Genomic DNA, 16,410 nt, shown 5'->3' on the forward strand with positions numbered 1-16,410 from the left:
TCATGGCAATGGCCACAAATGGCCACTGGGCCACACTTTGGACACCAGCATTTCAACAGTAAAGTTCCCAGAAAGTGCTTTATTTTTTTTAGAACCAGAAAAAGAGTTATGAAATGCAAGAGAAAATATCAAGATTGAACAAGACTGGTTTAATGTTTATATTGTTGATTTTTAATTTATTGACAAAAGAAATGACATGTCCAACATATTAAGATATTCTAATCATTCTAAAGATAAAAACAAGTCAATAAACACAAAAAACATAAATAATCTAAAACACGTGTCGACAACCAGAAACTCGTCACCCGATGTAATCCACCAGCTGCTGCAGCTGTTCGCAATGTTTCACCACTTCTGGCAGCGAAAGGAGAGTCTGTGAGGAAATAAAAACACTTCCATCAAACGTTAAAAAAGGATAAAATCACTAATATGAACTACAACAGAATAAATGCCTCACCTCTCTGACTTTATTGATCATGTGGTTTAAAATCTGGAGCTCATTCTCAGACTTCTGCTGGTTGGTTTGGTGGATAATTTGCTAAAAGAGATGGGATGATAATAAACACGACGACTGTCAAGTATTTTCCCACACAGGTGTGTGGACAGAAATCAGTGAGCCCACAGATACGATCAGCACTCACATGCCGCTTGGCTCTCTCCAGGAGTTTAAATTTGGCCTGCTCTGCTTCCTGTAGACTGGCCTTCAGCTTCTCCACCTGGTGGACAAAAACATCAACAATCACAAATCGACGACTCCACAGATAAAATAAGTAATGAATGTGCCACGATTTTTTATAATAATCATATTTCCGAACGTGTTATTGTTATGAAATTTCCAGCGGGTAGAAATCCAACTATTCCATACATAGAGAGAAACAAAAATAAATAGGTTGAAATCTATCTATTGTTTTCAGTCACCATAAAATTGCACAAAATGAAATTACGAAAATAAATCTGTGTAATGGAAACAGGCCAATTGCGGAAAAAAACTGCAATGGAAACATTTTTATCATCACGTGAGTCATGTGATCAACCCAAGTAATCCGCCAGATGTTACTACTGATGGAAACGCAAAAGAAGGCAACAGGAAGTGGTAGCCACTCCCATATCTGATTGGCAGATATCTGATTAGCGCTAGCGCCACCATGGTTGAATTGTCAATATATCTCATGCAGCTGTTCAACAATAAAGTTTAAAGATGGGAACATCATGAAGGGAGGCTGTTTTTCTGCATATGGTACTGAAAAACATTTTTAAAAATTCGGAGGATGAATAAAAAATAAGAACAATAAAACTGCTATCATCTACCAGAATGATGAAAATGAAATGAGGGTGGACATTTCAGCAAGACAATAATCCCAAAGACAAAGCCGAGAAAACCCAACTGGCTTCAGAGAAAGAAATCTGTTAGAACCATCCAATTGAAAATCTATGGAAAGAACTAAAAATCAGAGATTTATAGATTTGTAGAAAAATGGGCAAAAATCACAAGAGGAGGTCTTGAAACTACAAAGGCTTTAGTACAAAGTATTAAACATCAGGAAGCATTTTTAAATTATTTCACATATCTTAATTTCTGAACTTATTAGGTTTTGTTTTTTTCTATGTATGGATTACTCAGGTTGTTAGCAACAGCTGGTGAAAATTTAATGTCAGAAATATGTTGGAAAATAGTGATCAATGCTTATTTTACCCACTGTGATCAGCAGCGGTACTGACCTCCTTCAGCAGCTGGATCTTCTCCTCCATGTGATGAGCCGGGGCCGCCGCCGGGCCGCCGGTTCTCCTCAGCTCCTCCCGCAGGAACTGGGACTCCACTATGGACTGCTGCAGAGCGCGACGCAGCTCCGCCGCATCCCTTCGCAACTCCTGAGGGGGAAATTTAAAACATCAAAACCGAATAACTATAATGATAATGTTTCCTTAAAGCTCATATCTGGATTTTAAAGTTATACATTGTTGTCGCTCTTGTGTTTGCTTAAAATCTCCTGGGCCTCTTGGACGTCTGCCATCAGCTTCGTCAGAGTTTTTTCGTCCTAAGTGGAGAAAAAAATAAAAAATTTAAACTTGTCGGACTGAATTGCAATCCAACAACAGATGCAGAAACATCAGGAGTCCAAACCTGAGCTTTCTGCTGCAGAGCCTGGTTTCCTTTCTCCACCAGGCTGCTGAGGCGCCGCACCTCCTGCTTCAACTCAAGGACTTCAGCTTGATGCCTGCTGCTTGAGGTCTGCAGCTCCACCTGCAGGCCACCGCTAAAACAGCATGCAAACATCAGAGGGGGGAGAATAAAACATCTTAAGACCAAGTTGTTGCTGCCAAGGTAGACAAGATTGTCTTCACATTTAAGTATCAACCGATCTCCGATCTCCCAAAACTTAGACAAACTTTTATCCTTAACGTTCCAATTAAATATATAAGATATATTAAAAACAGTTTGGCAAACTAAAACATTTATGTGTGGAAAAACTAAAACAAACGACGACGGATCTTAACATCCGAAAAGTTTTTGCTGACTTTTCTGCTGTTGGACAGCTGGTGGGAAATCATGTCAGACATTTCTTTCTTTACCACTACATAATTTTAAACAGTAACTGCAAGTAATAAAAGTATTTATGCATTAAAAATCCAGATAAATCCGATCCTATCCGCTGCCTGGTATCGTCCACCTACATGGTGCCGTGCAGCTCCTGCAGCTGTGCGTCTCTGCAGCGCTGCGCCTGTTGCAGCGTGCTGATGAGCTCTGCGACGGTTCTGCTGAGGCCAGAGAGGAGCTCCGCCATGCTGCTCTGCTCCTCCTCCTCATCCTCCTCTTCATCCTGGACCGGGTCTGAGATCGTCTTCGGGTTCAGAGCTGCAATGCGGGTGAAGGCGCTCGTCTCGCTGAAAAACGCATCACTCTGTGGCTCTGATGCATCTGAGGGGAAACAAAGATCACAAATCAGACTCAAATCAACATTTTTAATCAGCAAGTGAAGCAGAATTTATTATTTGAAAGTAAAATACATGGATAAAGGTGAAATATTATTAATTTCTTCTCAAATGTTTGATATGTTTTGAATAATTGTCCGTTTATGAAAACAAAGGTTTAATTCAATTAAAAGATACATTTTTGATCCCAAGGGGAAAATAGATGTTGTAGCAAACAACCAAATGTTCAACTTTTATTTAGCCAAACTGTAGACTATTTTAATACAAGGCATTCTTTAAAAGACTTTTTTACCCTGTCAATGTGCAACAGAAATGAAAACCTGGAAATCACTTCCTTCATCTGTTTCAAATAACAAATGTTGGAGCTTTTAAAAGAGTCTTCTTAATTATTTCATCATGACAATTTTAAAATTGTACATTCATGAATTAACATTCATTACCATTGCTTTTTTAAGTGTGTGTCACTGTTTTCGTAATAAATGTTTGTTCTTTTAATAACATGGACCCCAGGAGGAGTAGCCATTGTCACGGTAACGGTGAATGGGGATCCAGATAAACAAACAAATAAACTCATATTAGTTAAAAAGTTTTCACCTAAAGTTGAGTCTGTTCTGACGTCTTCCTCCTTCTCGGCCGTTAAAGCCACCATGACGCTGTCGACGAAGGAGCCGGACGTCTGATGGCGCGCCGCACCGGACATCATGGCCGACTCTTTCTGCTTTTGGTGTTCTTCCCTCTGAAAACAAAATAATGTGCTTAAAACTCTCAACATATTTACAGCCTCAGATTAATAGAAACTCTCAGGGAAGCAACAACTGACCTTCATGACCATTAGTCCTTTTTAGTGGTGTTGGTCAGTGCTTCTCCAGGATTTCTGGGTCATTTTATGTTTGAATTTTTTTTTATTAAAAATCATACGACCAGCTGAAGGATTTATTATTTTGTCTTTGACTTCATTTGTTCCTCAAGGCTGACACTAACTATTATCTCAGTAATGATTGTTCTGACAATCGTGTAAGCAAACTGGCAGATTTTGATTTAACCACTTGAGGCTTTTTAAGCAATATTAGAAATACATTAAAATATGCAAATTAATAAACAATTAATTTTTTAGATAAGAAAATAAACATTTAATTGCCTAAAATGGAATAGCATTCCTTCAGTGATCATTTGTAGCAAAGGATGCATTTGCAGCTAAAATAATAATTTAGAGCTCAGTCATTTATCCTCGATTTAAACTCAGTACAGAGTAGGGCTCTGATATGTTTATTAGTTTTTGGATTAAATTGATTAATAATTGACAGAAAAATGGGCTAACACCAGATTTTGTAACAGAATTTGAACAAGCCGAAGCTAAAAATAGGTAGAACATATTTATAAAAAGTTTTTTATATTAAATGCAAGATGTGTGTATATTTTGTACAGTTTTGTCTTCATTGCTGCTCTGAGTGTGTTGTTCTCTTAGCCTTTTTTGAGTCTTTATGCTTCAGGTTTCATTACCTGGTTGCTAAGGGAAACCTGCAGCTGTGTGGTCAGGCCGCGCAGCGTGTGATGCAGGACGGTGATCTCAGTGACCGCCTCAGCCATCTTCTCCTGCAGCTCCATGCGAGCGGCGCCGGCTGCGCATCGGGCCGTTTCCAGCTCGTCACTCAGACTCTGATTCTCAAGCCTTTAAAAAAACACACAGATCGATTTAAACCTGCATGAAAAATTAGAGAATCTTAACTAGCTAGAAATGAAACAAACTTACTGAAGTTTGTAGACTTCTGATTTCAGGTCTTCGCACTCGATGTTTCTCTCCCGCAGCGCCTGCAGGTTGCCCCTGAGCATCCGTTCGCTCTCAGCCACCTGCTCCCTCGCCAGCTCGTTCTCCATCTGCAGGAACTGAAATAAAAATGGCTGAAATGAAGCGCGGGGTGTGGAAATACAACCATACATCTTTGAAAAGCAGATGTGGAACCTTCTACACAATCAACAAGAATGTAGTAACTGGTTTCTGGATGGTAAGTCCACAACAAAACACTTGTCTTTTCCAGCAGCCATAGCACAGTGGTTAAACGAGCTGACTAAACCTGCTGAAGCTCAGCTTGGCTTGCTAGGTGACGGGCGGAACTCTGCTGGGCTTGCTAGGTGACGGGCGGAACTCTGCTGGGCTTGCTAGGTGACGGGTGGAACGCTGCTTGGGTTGCCAGGTAACGGGCACTGCTTGCTAATTTGTGACGTTACATCATGAAGGTTTTTGAAATGGCTCATTTTCCAGACGCCAAAAAACTTTAACATATTGCCAAAAAGTACATGTTTTATTAGGATGTTTTTAGAAGCAGTAGAAACTAAAACGGGAGTAAACATGACAAATATAAATTCTGTCCCCTTTAATGGATGGTATTCTGAATACCCGTGGCTTTTTGGAGATAGGAGTTTGAAATTGTTGTAAGAAGCCCACTCCATAATTTGCAAAACTTAACATTTTACAAACACTGTAGTAACGAGGGTATTAGAACAGCTTACAAAAGTAATACAATTGGTAAATATGCTATTTACCATAAAATCGGTAAACAAAGTAATGAGAAGCCAGAAAAGGATGATTGTACCTACAGCCAAGGTAACACCTTAAACAGATTGTTTACTCGCTTGCTGGTCACACCAACACCAGCTGATCATATCGATTCCTGTGACTTTTGTGGCTCCATTAACATAAAAACACTGCAGAAATACAGTTTGTTCTTTTAGTGTGAAACTCTGCAGTGGAAATTCACACTATTACGCAAATGTTATTTTTACAAACATTGAACACTGGACACTAAGAAGCATCTTTCAAAAAGTCTTAACAATTTTGCAGGTTTTTAGTAAATATTTTTGTTTTTCTGCAGTTTGTACAAAAAGTGATTGTTGGTTGGACAACAGAACAAAAAAACTGTTTTTAATTAAAAAGCTAATATTAGGTTTTTAATGTGATGGGGATTTAAACTGATTAAGTAAATTTCAGAATAAAAGCGTCACTAAAACGTGACGGGATTCCAGCTGACCTCGTTCATTTCCCGCACGCCGCCCAGCTGGGCGCAGACTTCCTGCAGCTGCTGGATCTGAACCGTCTGAGACTGGTAAAGGTTCTGGAGCTGACCGAGCTGCTGGTCGCTCTCAGCCAGCGCCCAGTCCAGTTCACTGACCCGCTGCTCTGAACCCGACAGAGACCCCTGCAGCCTGGAGGAGAAACAGGAGAGAAAACACACAGCAGGCGAAGAAATTTACTGAAAAACTAAATGAAAGGAAAGAAAGGGAGGAGGGAAGGAAGGAAAGAAGAATGGAAGGATCTGCAAGAAAGGAAAATGAAAGAAGAAGGAAGGAAAGAAAGAAGAAAGCAAGTAAGGTAGGAAAGACAGAAGGAAGAAAGGAAAAAAAGGAAAAAAGGAAGGAAGGATTTAAAAGGAAGCAATGAAGGATCTGAAAGGAGTGCATAAAAGAAGGAAACAACAAGAGACGGAAAATAAAGTCTGGAAATCTGAAAAGCCTTCTTCCTCTTCAATTATTGAGTTTCTATAAATTCTCTCAAATTGTTGAAACTTCTCCTAAAATCGAATCAAAGTCGGCGCTTACTGATTTGCTCTTTCGTTGGCTTCATGCAAGTCTTTCCAGGACTGCTGCAGCCTGCAGAAACAGAAAAACCCACATGCTGCGTTAAAGCAAAGCCTTCCCTCATCACCAGATGTCCTGACCTCTGACCCTTGGATCCTACTTGGTGGTCTCGGCGGCGAGCGCCTGCTCCAGGAAGGCGTAGGACGCCAACGTGGAGGAAATGGTCGCAGACAGCTCCGTCACCTTCCTCTCCAGCTGAGCAGACTCCTCCTCTCCCGCCGTTAGTTTCTCCCGCAGGACGCCCATCTCTGAAATTTACCAAAACAGAAAATAAAACATCTGAAACACTCAAAGAAGCAGAAAAACAGCGAGGAGTGAATGAAACGCCACCTGATGTCAGGATGGTGATCTGCAGATTTAAATCGCTGATCTGCTGCGAGGCGGTTTGGAGGTTCAGGTGAGTTTCCTTCAGCTCGTCTTCAATCTGTAGAGCAGAGGATCGTTGGAGACGACGCTTTTAGTTTCAACCAGCTAAACCGCCAAACACAGAACTGATTTACATTAAAACACACACATTGTTATTGTCAACATTCCAGAATGAAACTGTCTGAGTTATCAGGCCGATCAGCCCAATTTTTAATATGAAACACAAAACCTAACACTTCACTACATATGTAAGGAACGAAAGACACAGAAGACATAAAACACAATGATGGGAGAAAGAAAACGAAAAACAAAAGAGGATGAATGAAATAAAAGGACAAACAAAATAAAGGATGTATGAACAAAAAGACAAGCAAAAAGAACAAATGAAAAGATGAAAAGACAAAAAGACAGAAAAGAGGGACAGAAAAATGACAGGACTAACAAATGAATCAGTAAAAAGATGGATGGACACAAGCAGACAAAAAAACAAACAACAGACAAACAAAATAAGACAAATTAAATGAAAAATGAATGAAAAGACAGAGATAAAATAAAGGACGAACAAACCAAAAGACAAACCCAAGAAGGAAAGGACAAATGAAAAAGGAAAAATAAAAGACAGGACAAATGAAAGAAGGAAATAAAGAACAAAAGAAAGGCAAAGGCAGGAAAAAAGGGAAAAGAGGATCAGAAAGGAAACTAATAGTTTTTTAGCAGACTTATTGAACTTTAATTTCCAGAATTTCACTGAAAATTTAAAGACAAATGAAGAAATCCTGAAAGGTTTGGACCGGGTTCAGGGCCGAACCTCCACATCGATGGGACCGATCGCCACGGTAAGCATGTTGCTAAGCAACACCTAAACATGAGAAAGTTCGCTACAGAACCAACCACACAGCCACTTTCCCCAGAGTAACGTTTAACCTCCAATAATCTGCTCCATCTCAGATTAAACGGCCTAATCCAGCCCGTTTCATCTGACCTGCTCTTTCTCTTCGGCGGCTCGCTCTCTCGCCGTCCGATGCTCGTCCCTCTCCCTCAGCGCGGCGGCGGCTCGCTCGTTCAGCTGAAGGAGCATCGGGGCCGTTTTCTGCAGGAGGCTCCGCACGCTGCAGAGCTGGCAGACAGAAAACCAGGGAGTGAGAGTATAATGTTGTAGTTTTGTTCTAATTCGTTCCGACGTTTTGTTCTAATACAGTTAGTTGGCTTGAATCAGTTTTTAGAGTGAGATCGCTGTTTTTATTAGTTATCAGCTAAATATTGCTTAGTTTCAATTAAGCCTTTTTTAGTTATAGCAGTAGTTTTAGTTTTTTCATAAAAATAAAAAATCTATTTCACAACAGTGAAATAGTACAGCGTACCTCCTGCATCAGGCTGGAGTGATCCTCTGCAGTTCGGGACAGAAGATCGGAGGCCGAGCTCAGCGTTTCCTGGCAGGTCCGGTTCAGAGCAACCTGCAGGAGATGAGGAAGCAACACCATGCAGGTTAGGGTCAGAAGAGTTCTTACAGAACGAGCTCATTTTCAGACATGCAAATCTTTCAGCGTCAAACAATTTTATTCGATTACAATTTTTAGGGACAAAATTTGATTCAGAAACAATTTTTAAATTCAGAAACCAATAGAGAGTTAATGAATAAAACATTTATTTAAAACAATTCTGCAAGGCTCCATACTGGACAATCAAATTCCATCAGTTTATCTTAGAAGAAAAATTTGTTTAAGAATAAAATTCTGTAACTTAAATGGCCAATATACATAGCTCCCACAAGACTGAACCGGAAATGATCCGCGCCATTGATTTGTGATTTCCTATAGAATCCATTATTATTTTCTGCACCTCCAGTCATTTTGTTTACCTGATCCGGGTAGGTTTGGTTCAGAGCCACCAGCAGCTCCTCCTGAGATCCGACACATTTCTCCAGAGCTGAGACTTCAGAGGCGCAGTGAGTCCTCAGCTGATCCATGGCACTGAAAGCCTGCAGACAGACAAACGCACCGTTTACAACACAATAAATCGTTTAACCACATGACATATTAAAACAACCTCAATAATTTCCATTTGCATGATCTTTTTTTCTACCAATAACTGGATGATAAAAGTCTTCACTCTGGTGTTTTGGTCTTAACTGAACCTTTTTTCTAAAGATAATTTTGTTTACAGAGACTAAGAATTCATTTTATTTGCTGTTTCTCTTGTTTTATTTATTTTGAATATTTAAAATGATTCAATTTATTTATCTGACTTATTTTATAATTAGGTCATATTTAAAATTACCTGTAGTTTCACACTGTGTTATAAACTCTATTATTAATTGTAATATATTTAACAGTTTGGATGGGAGTAGCTTGTCAAGAAATAAACAATTTTGAGGGAAGGCCAGTCGCTAAAAGTAATAAATCAATTAGCTGCATGCATTTTTTGGATTCATTTATTAATAATTGGACAGCAAAATTTGCTTAATAGGAGTCTTTTTTTGCAGAATTAGAAGCTGAAACTTGTACCACTTTAAGAGTTTTTTTATTATTATTTTAAATGAGAAATATATACTTTAGTACAGTGTTGACATAATTGCTGCTCTGCTCTGAGTGTGGTGTTCTTTGAGAAAATAGCCTTTTCTTGAGTCTGTATATTTTTGTTAATGATAAATTACAATTAATATTTTTAGTTCTAATCAATATGAGGTATTGATCTTGTATTTTCCTTACTGCCTCCTTGGCTGTGAAGGCTTCTTCCATCCGAGCCTCCATGCTGCTCCTCTGCTGAAGAACTTCTTTCACTTTCTCCAGGATTCTTCTCTGGGTTTCCTTTGATTTCTCAAACAGGGACTTCATGAGCTCGTACTACAGAACAGCACAACAAAGCTGGATTAATTATTACACATATTCAATCAGCTGAAAGGTATAAATTTACATACATGGGACGCCAGGTTCTGATGGTCCTCCCTGATGGTTTCGCCCATTTTCTTCATGTTGGACAGAGCTGCATCTGTGTCGCTGCTCAAAGAAGACTGCAGAGAAAGTCCAACAGGTTTAAAAACATTTTTATCTCTATCCACAGATCAGGATTCATACACTTTTCAGTCAAATTCAAGCACTTTTCAAGGTAGGATTTCAAACTTTTCCAGGAACACGCTTTAAACAATGCAAATAAACTAAAAAAGAAAACAGTTTCAATTCACTATCATGTCTTGTGATGGTTTTCTACATCGGGACAACTAAAACACTACATCCCTTTACAAACCCTGACAGCAGCTTAAATGTTGAGGTGATTTCTGAGGTTTGTCTCACCATGGCAGCTCTCATCTCCTGCACAGCCTGGACGAGATTCTGCAGGGAATTTCCATCAAGCTCCAGCTCAGTTATCCGGCTCAGAGCCTCCATGTAGAGATCTCTGTACATCGTGGTCTGAACAAGGAATGAAAATATTAAAAGTTTATCAGAAAAATTCAAAACAAGCTAATGAGGGACGCAAATTAATGGTTTATTAGATTAAAATTAGTTCCACTTCATTAAAGTATAAAGTCCATTTAGGTGTTCTTTCAGTGTTGCAGTTTAGCCACCATCCAGCAGAGGGATGGTCATCCTGAAGCGGAGCCAGTTGATACAGAAACAAAGATGGCAGTGCCATACCAGAACCATAAATGGTCCAAACTGAGTTTGGTGTATACAACAGCATTGTAGGTTAGGGCCATTGTAGGTTAAAAAATAATAATAAAAGGAGGGATAAATTTGCCCAAAAGATATCCATCTTTTGGGCAAAGATATCCATCTTTTGGGCAAAGGAGATTGATCTCAGAAGTCTTCTAGAAAGAAATTGGACATTTTTGAGCTCGAAAAGTCAAAAACTTTCAACTTTTGAAACTCAGACAATGTCCAAAAGTCGAAAATTTTCATATGTGCGAGCTCAGAAAATTAGCAAGTTTTTTCTAGGAAGTGTAAAATTAATCTCAAAATTTCTGACTTTTTCTTCTCAAATTTTTTACTTCACACGCAGAAATTTTCATGTTTTTTCCCCAAAAACAATTTCTGAAATTAATCTCAAAATTTCCGAGTTTTATCTTGCAAATCTCTGACTTTTCAACTTCAAAAATTTCCAAGTTTTTTCTACAACATTTCTGAGATTAATCTCAAAATTTTCAAGATTTTAGGCAAAAATTTACTCTAGTTTTTTCCTATGTACACATATGAGGATCAGGGGTGGGATGCAAGATGCACTTTATGCAAGTGCGTCTTGGTTAGTAAAGAAAGACAATCGATCCTCTTCATGCAAGAGAAAACTCAGATTTTTAAGAAAATGGCCACTTATCAATTAGTTGGTAGTTGATCGATGAGCTCAATCACTCATCAATGGATAACTTGCATCCCCAGTTATGATCCGTTCAGTGTTTTTACCTGACTGAGCTCAGTGTGGTCCGTCTGAACCAGCTTTTCTCTCAGGTCCGAAGGAGCCGGGCCCGAAGAGGGGCGGCGGTGCGCCCTGGCTGCAGCCAGCTGCTGGACCAGCGCCTCCACCATGATCATGCTGGACATCAGCCTCTGCTCCAGCTCCAGCCGCGGGAGGCTCTCCAGGCTGCCTGCAGGTAAACTGAAACCACACCGGAGAACTTTACACCCATCCGTCTAGGGATGGCATAAAATTCATATCACAATATACATTCTGATGGGTGGCGGTGACGATACGCATCGCAATACGATTTGTATAAATCTTACAACAGAAACAAGCAAACAAAAAAACATATCTGATAACAATTGAGTGTAATATATGTATTTTTATGTGCTTAAACTTGTTTTTGCAGATGTAAATCGTATGCAATATTTGTAACTGTTTTGTTTACTTTTTTTTTAACCTGCCTGTTAAACGACCTCTCCCTTGCGTTCCCCGCCATCCGATTCCCGCTTGCTCCGTTTTGATACCAGCTGATTACGTCATCAACAAGCAGTAGACTGCGAATCACTATCGTAGGCCAAATTTCTGTCGTTTTCCCACAGCTATCCATCAATCTATCACCCATCAGTTATCCATCCATCGTGGGCATGGAGGTCATTAATCTGTAACTTTTGGTGAATCGTTCATTTTTTTTCACAGAGTAGAGTGATTATAAACACAATTACGTTTAAGGATAAGAATCAACTGCACAGGTTCAAATTCACTGTTTATAAATATGAAAAGAAGTTAGAAATAAATTTTGAAAGAAAGAAGGAAAGAAACTTCAAAAGAAAGAAAGGTCAACAGAACGAAGGAATGAAGGAAAGACAGAAGAATGTTTGAAACAAAGTTAGAAAGAAAAAGAAAGAGACATCACTCACTTCCAGATGAGCGGTTCGGTCGCTGTGCAGGAATCAGTCACAGAGAATTCCCTCTTTTTCACAAATATTCCCGACGTGTTCAGACTGTGGTCCACCATCTTCAGTGGACTGGTGCCCACACAGACGCTGTGGGACTCTGCAGGATCTGCTCTGTCTGAGGGGGCCATGAAGGCAGCAGGAGGATCTGCTCTGTCTGAGGGGGCCATGAAGGCAGCAGGAGGATCTGCTCTGTCTGAGGGGGCCATGAAGGCAGCAGGAGCAGCAGCGCTCATCTTTCCACACGCCATCATGAGGAACTCGGCCATCTGCCGAAGCTGCTGCTGAAACTGGCCATCAGGAATCAGCGGCACCGTTTCCGGCTGCGATTTCTTCCCAGAATCCTCCTGTGGCTTTGAACTTACAACCGTGGAGTTAAGCAGAGGGCGGGGCATTGGGTTTTCGAGCTGCTCTGCTAACAGCCCCATGGAGTCAACATCAACAGGAGCCCAAAGGCTTTTCTCATCCTCCAGAGCAGAATCGTCAGGTAGAAACATGTCCTGACCCGACACCACGGGGCGCTTCAGCGCGGACAGAGACGCTCTCTTCACGATGGGGCTGAGAAACTGCAGGGCGGAGGCAACTGACGGACACTCGGACAGGACTTTTAAGATAACAGGAGTTGCAGGAGGAGCTTTTTCTGCAGAGTTACAGAGACCCAAAGAACCCAGAGCGCTGTCCTTTGCCTCGGAGTGGGATCTGGAATCCAGCTGTTGCTGCTGTGGTAGAGTTTCTGCCGACGCGTCAAGACGGCTGCAGTCGGACGCAACTAAAGGAGTGTTTTCAGGAATCTCATCCACCACCTTTAATGATGCGTTACTCTCAGGTGGAGGATTAGTATCAGCTTCTCTGTTCTTCAGACGGTCAGTCATTTGTTCTTCGTTGTAATTCTCTTTAGGCGAAGTCAACATCTTCTCAGACACCTGGGATTCACCTGATTTCCAATCAAACTTCTCATCCTGACCGTGAGGTAGCACTGAGTTTATTTCAGCGCTGCACGGTTGTACGTCCGGAACAGTGTTCACCTCCTCTGGTGGAGGAGAGGAGTTGTATTTTACGTTGCAGTACGGATGATCTAAGTGATCTTTACTGTTTCCCAGATCATAATCACTGGCTAACACACTCGGATCCATGCTATGGTTGCAGCCAGAACAGGTGTGAGAAAGAGGAATAGTTTCATCTGCAACATCAGCGTCTGCTGGGATTTCTACCTCGCCACCGCTGCAGTTCAGCAGCTTCAGAGTTAGATCATCAGGGTTTTCTGATCTCTGCGCTGTCGAGAGATCATCGTTTCCACTGCTGCAGTAGAGATGATCGACATGCTCCGCTGGAAGCAGCAGGGTGCAGTCGGCTGAGTTTGTGCCGTCGTCTTGTGCTGGACCCCAGAGGTCGTCCTGGGGCAGAGGAACCGTCTCTTCCTGTAATCCAGTGGAGTCTGAAACTTCAACCTCACCTCCATCACAGGCGAACGACTTCCACATTAAACATTTCTCCTCATCGGCTTCACAGGTGATGGGCGAATCCGGCTGTTCGACGCTGCGGTTGGAATATGGATGCTCCACGTGCTCACCGCAGGATTGCTCCGTCCTGCTGGGTGAAGCGACTGAATCTTCCGTTTCGACGGTGAGAGTAAAAGTTGTCCCATCGTTAGGAAAAATCAAACTCTGTCCTCCACCATCTGAGGAGTCTGAAATCTCAACTTCACCTCCGGAACAAATAAAGGTTTTGAATGTGACGTCTCCAAGTCCACACACAGACTGGGTAGTATCCATGGAAACGGGAACGGTCAGAGTGCCCAACTGGGTCTGTGTGTCACAGAGATGAAGGTCAGACTGTGGAAGAGATTTAATAATGAGTAACAATAAAGCAAAACTTACACTATTAAAAATAACATCAATCATTTGAGCTTTGTAGCTGGTTATGAGATAAAAATAGGGGTCCATTTTTCAAATCATATTTCCACCATGCTTTTCATTTGTCTATAAATAAAGACTAAATATTTAATTAACAGGCTAAATATTAGAAAGCTAAATATTTAGCTTCCTAAGTAAGTATTTAGTTTGAAACTCAATGTTGAGCTTGCTAATTACATGAATCTAAATTTAGTGGCAAATGTAATATTTAACTTGCTCATTGAATATTTACTTTGAAGCTAAATGTTTAAGCTGAAGATAAATATTTAGCTTGCTAATTAAATATTTAGTGTGATACTTACATTTATAATTATAAATAAGTAGAAGAAATTATGACTTTGAAAAATGAACTCCATTTTCTATCTGATAATCTGGGAATTTTGGGCAGTGTAACTTTCCAAACAGCAACCCACAAATAAAAAAAACTAAGTCAATATTCCTGAAAGTTTGTACAAACTCACCATGCTGGCTTTCACTGTGTCACCGCTGAATTGTGGTTTTGACCTGATCCTCGATGACGGAGTCTCATTTTCCAGGCTTCTCAGAGGAGTTCGCTCGCCTCTCCTACTGGAAGACTACCATCAACAAACGTTTAGTGGATCATCATCAGACACCAAACTGAGCAATAATCTCACACTGTGTGCAGAACAAGACTTACCCAGTCTTCTGTGCTGGACCGTGACATCCTCTCACAAAGATCAATCTGGAGTTCGCATAAACAACCTCTTCAGCTGCAAATTTAAAACAATAATAATCTATTTTTACACCCCAACCAATTCTCAATCACGTAATACACCAAAGAATTCCATTGCAGCTGCAATATTGCTTAATGCTTCTGTTTAGTCGTGGTTTACTCCATTGAACAGCTGCTGCCATTACCCCAGTTCTTTCTTTTCACTGTAAAAGAAAATACGGTAAAAGTGTATTTTCGTCTACAGTGTAAATACTCCTATGAAGGCCAGTGCTTCTGTGATTTTTGTGTCCAAGTGCTCTTATAACTCAACTGAGCCAGCTTAACGTTAATTCCTTCCAAAGGGAGTCATTATTTCCCACTGCCGCTATATGCTTTTTCACCATGAGGACAAGTAAATTCAGCTCATTTTTATTTTTAATAGTACAAACTCACAAAATATATAATCCCATGGTTATTTATAAAGGAAAAATCAATTCAGTCACATCATATCCAATTTATTCTAATTATTAAATGTTATCTTAGATAGCATCAGACCAATCGTAATTATCTGAATTAAAATTTTTACATTTAGAAGGAGTGAATAGAAGAGTAAATCTAAGACTTTGATTTACTGTGCAAATTTGTTTTCTCATAATCCATTACTTTTATGCGTTTATCTGACAGTAATGTTTATTAATTAAGCCTCTATTTATTTTTAGTCTGTTGCTGGCTTAGTGCTCATATTAAATATCAGCATTTATTTATAAACAACACCGGCCTCTGATACTATTAAAGTTTTGATATTTACTGTGCTTATTTACATTGTTTAGCAGGCGTATGTTTGTTCATTATTTACGCAGAAATCTTGAGAACAAGCTAGCTTCTGATGTCAGTGATCAGGCAGATAGAACCTGTTAAACACCTACTAAATGCTATAACATGCATTCATAGTTTAACATGTTTAAATTATTGAGGTGATTAGAACAATAACAGTAGAGTAAACGCAGCTAAAGACGTTCAGAGAGCATTAAAACACGTCTAAGTTATGGAAAACTTACGTTAGCTGAAGTTGTTTTTTTGTAACGGAGTCAGTTAACGAACAACCAATTAAACATGAAAATTTAACTGCAATTATTTCAAACACGAGCGTTATACAGTCTTAAAATACTTCACCTTCCAGACTTAAACAGCCAACTTGAACCAAGGTTTCAAATCTGATGAATAAAGTTGTTTTTCCCGAGCTGACATCAACCGCGTTACGTTCAAAACAGACCGATTCAAAAACACAAATTCGGCGCTGATTGGTCGCTTCTCTTCTTCTGACCCACAAACCCTGCTTTTGTGTAATGCCGCCACTTAGAGGAAGGAAATGCAACTACAACAGGGCGCTGTTTTATTCAGTTTTGTTTTTTTTACTCGAATAATGTTCACTTTCAATGTTGTGGATTGAGTCATACTTGCCTATGTATTTAGTTTATTTATCTTCACCCTGAGTGCCAATAAATGTGGACTATATGTTGTCCATTTGAACACAGCCATTTGTAAAGAT

General features: G+C 40.0%; 1 protein-coding gene across 2 annotated transcripts; it reads right to left on the reverse strand.

Moving 5' to 3' along the window:
• Positions 1-131: 131 nt before the first annotated feature.
• Positions 132-16,202, reverse strand: LOC103130755 (sperm-associated antigen 5-like). Of its 2 annotated transcripts, none has more exons than XM_007542248.2 (25): positions 16,035-16,202; positions 14,847-14,919; positions 14,650-14,763; positions 12,240-14,107; positions 11,325-11,517; positions 10,221-10,337; positions 9,848-9,940; positions 9,639-9,773; positions 8,789-8,908; positions 8,292-8,384; positions 7,913-8,047; positions 6,895-6,988; positions 6,665-6,812; positions 6,526-6,576; positions 5,958-6,132; positions 4,682-4,815; positions 4,450-4,600; positions 3,526-3,667; positions 2,674-2,917; positions 2,123-2,255; positions 1,956-2,036; positions 1,720-1,869; positions 642-716; positions 458-538; positions 132-373 (listed from the first exon to the last, which is right to left on the reverse strand). In XM_007542248.2, exons 2-25 carry the CDS (start codon positions 14,871-14,873, stop codon positions 302-304), a joined length of 4,626 nt encoding a protein of 1,541 aa, XP_007542310.1. In that variant the 5' UTR covers positions 14,874-14,919; positions 16,035-16,202; the 3' UTR covers positions 132-301. The 2 variants fall into 2 exon arrangements, with proteins under 2 accessions (XP_007542310.1, XP_007542309.1); XM_007542247.2 differs by having other exon boundaries at positions 4,432-4,600.
• Positions 16,203-16,410: the final 208 nt, after the last annotated feature.

The sequence above is a fragment of the Poecilia formosa genome, unplaced genomic scaffold (assembly GCF_000485575.1).
Source record: "Poecilia formosa unplaced genomic scaffold, Poecilia_formosa-5.1.2 Scaffold668, whole genome shotgun sequence".
Classification (NCBI taxonomy): Eukaryota; Metazoa; Chordata; class Actinopteri; order Cyprinodontiformes; family Poeciliidae; genus Poecilia; species Poecilia formosa.

Coding starts and splice junctions, on each gene's coding strand:
- LOC103130755 (XM_007542247.2), bottom strand. CDS start 14,873: ATGTCACGGTCCAGCACAGAAGACTGG. Junction 14,108..14,649: donor ACACAGTGAAAGCCAGCATG/GTGAGTTTGTAC, acceptor TCTCTTCCACAG/TCTGACCTTCATCTCTGTGA. Junction 9,941..10,220: donor AGGAGATGAGAGCTGCCATG/GTGAGACAAACC, acceptor CTTTCTCTGCAG/TCTTCTTTGAGCAGCGACAC.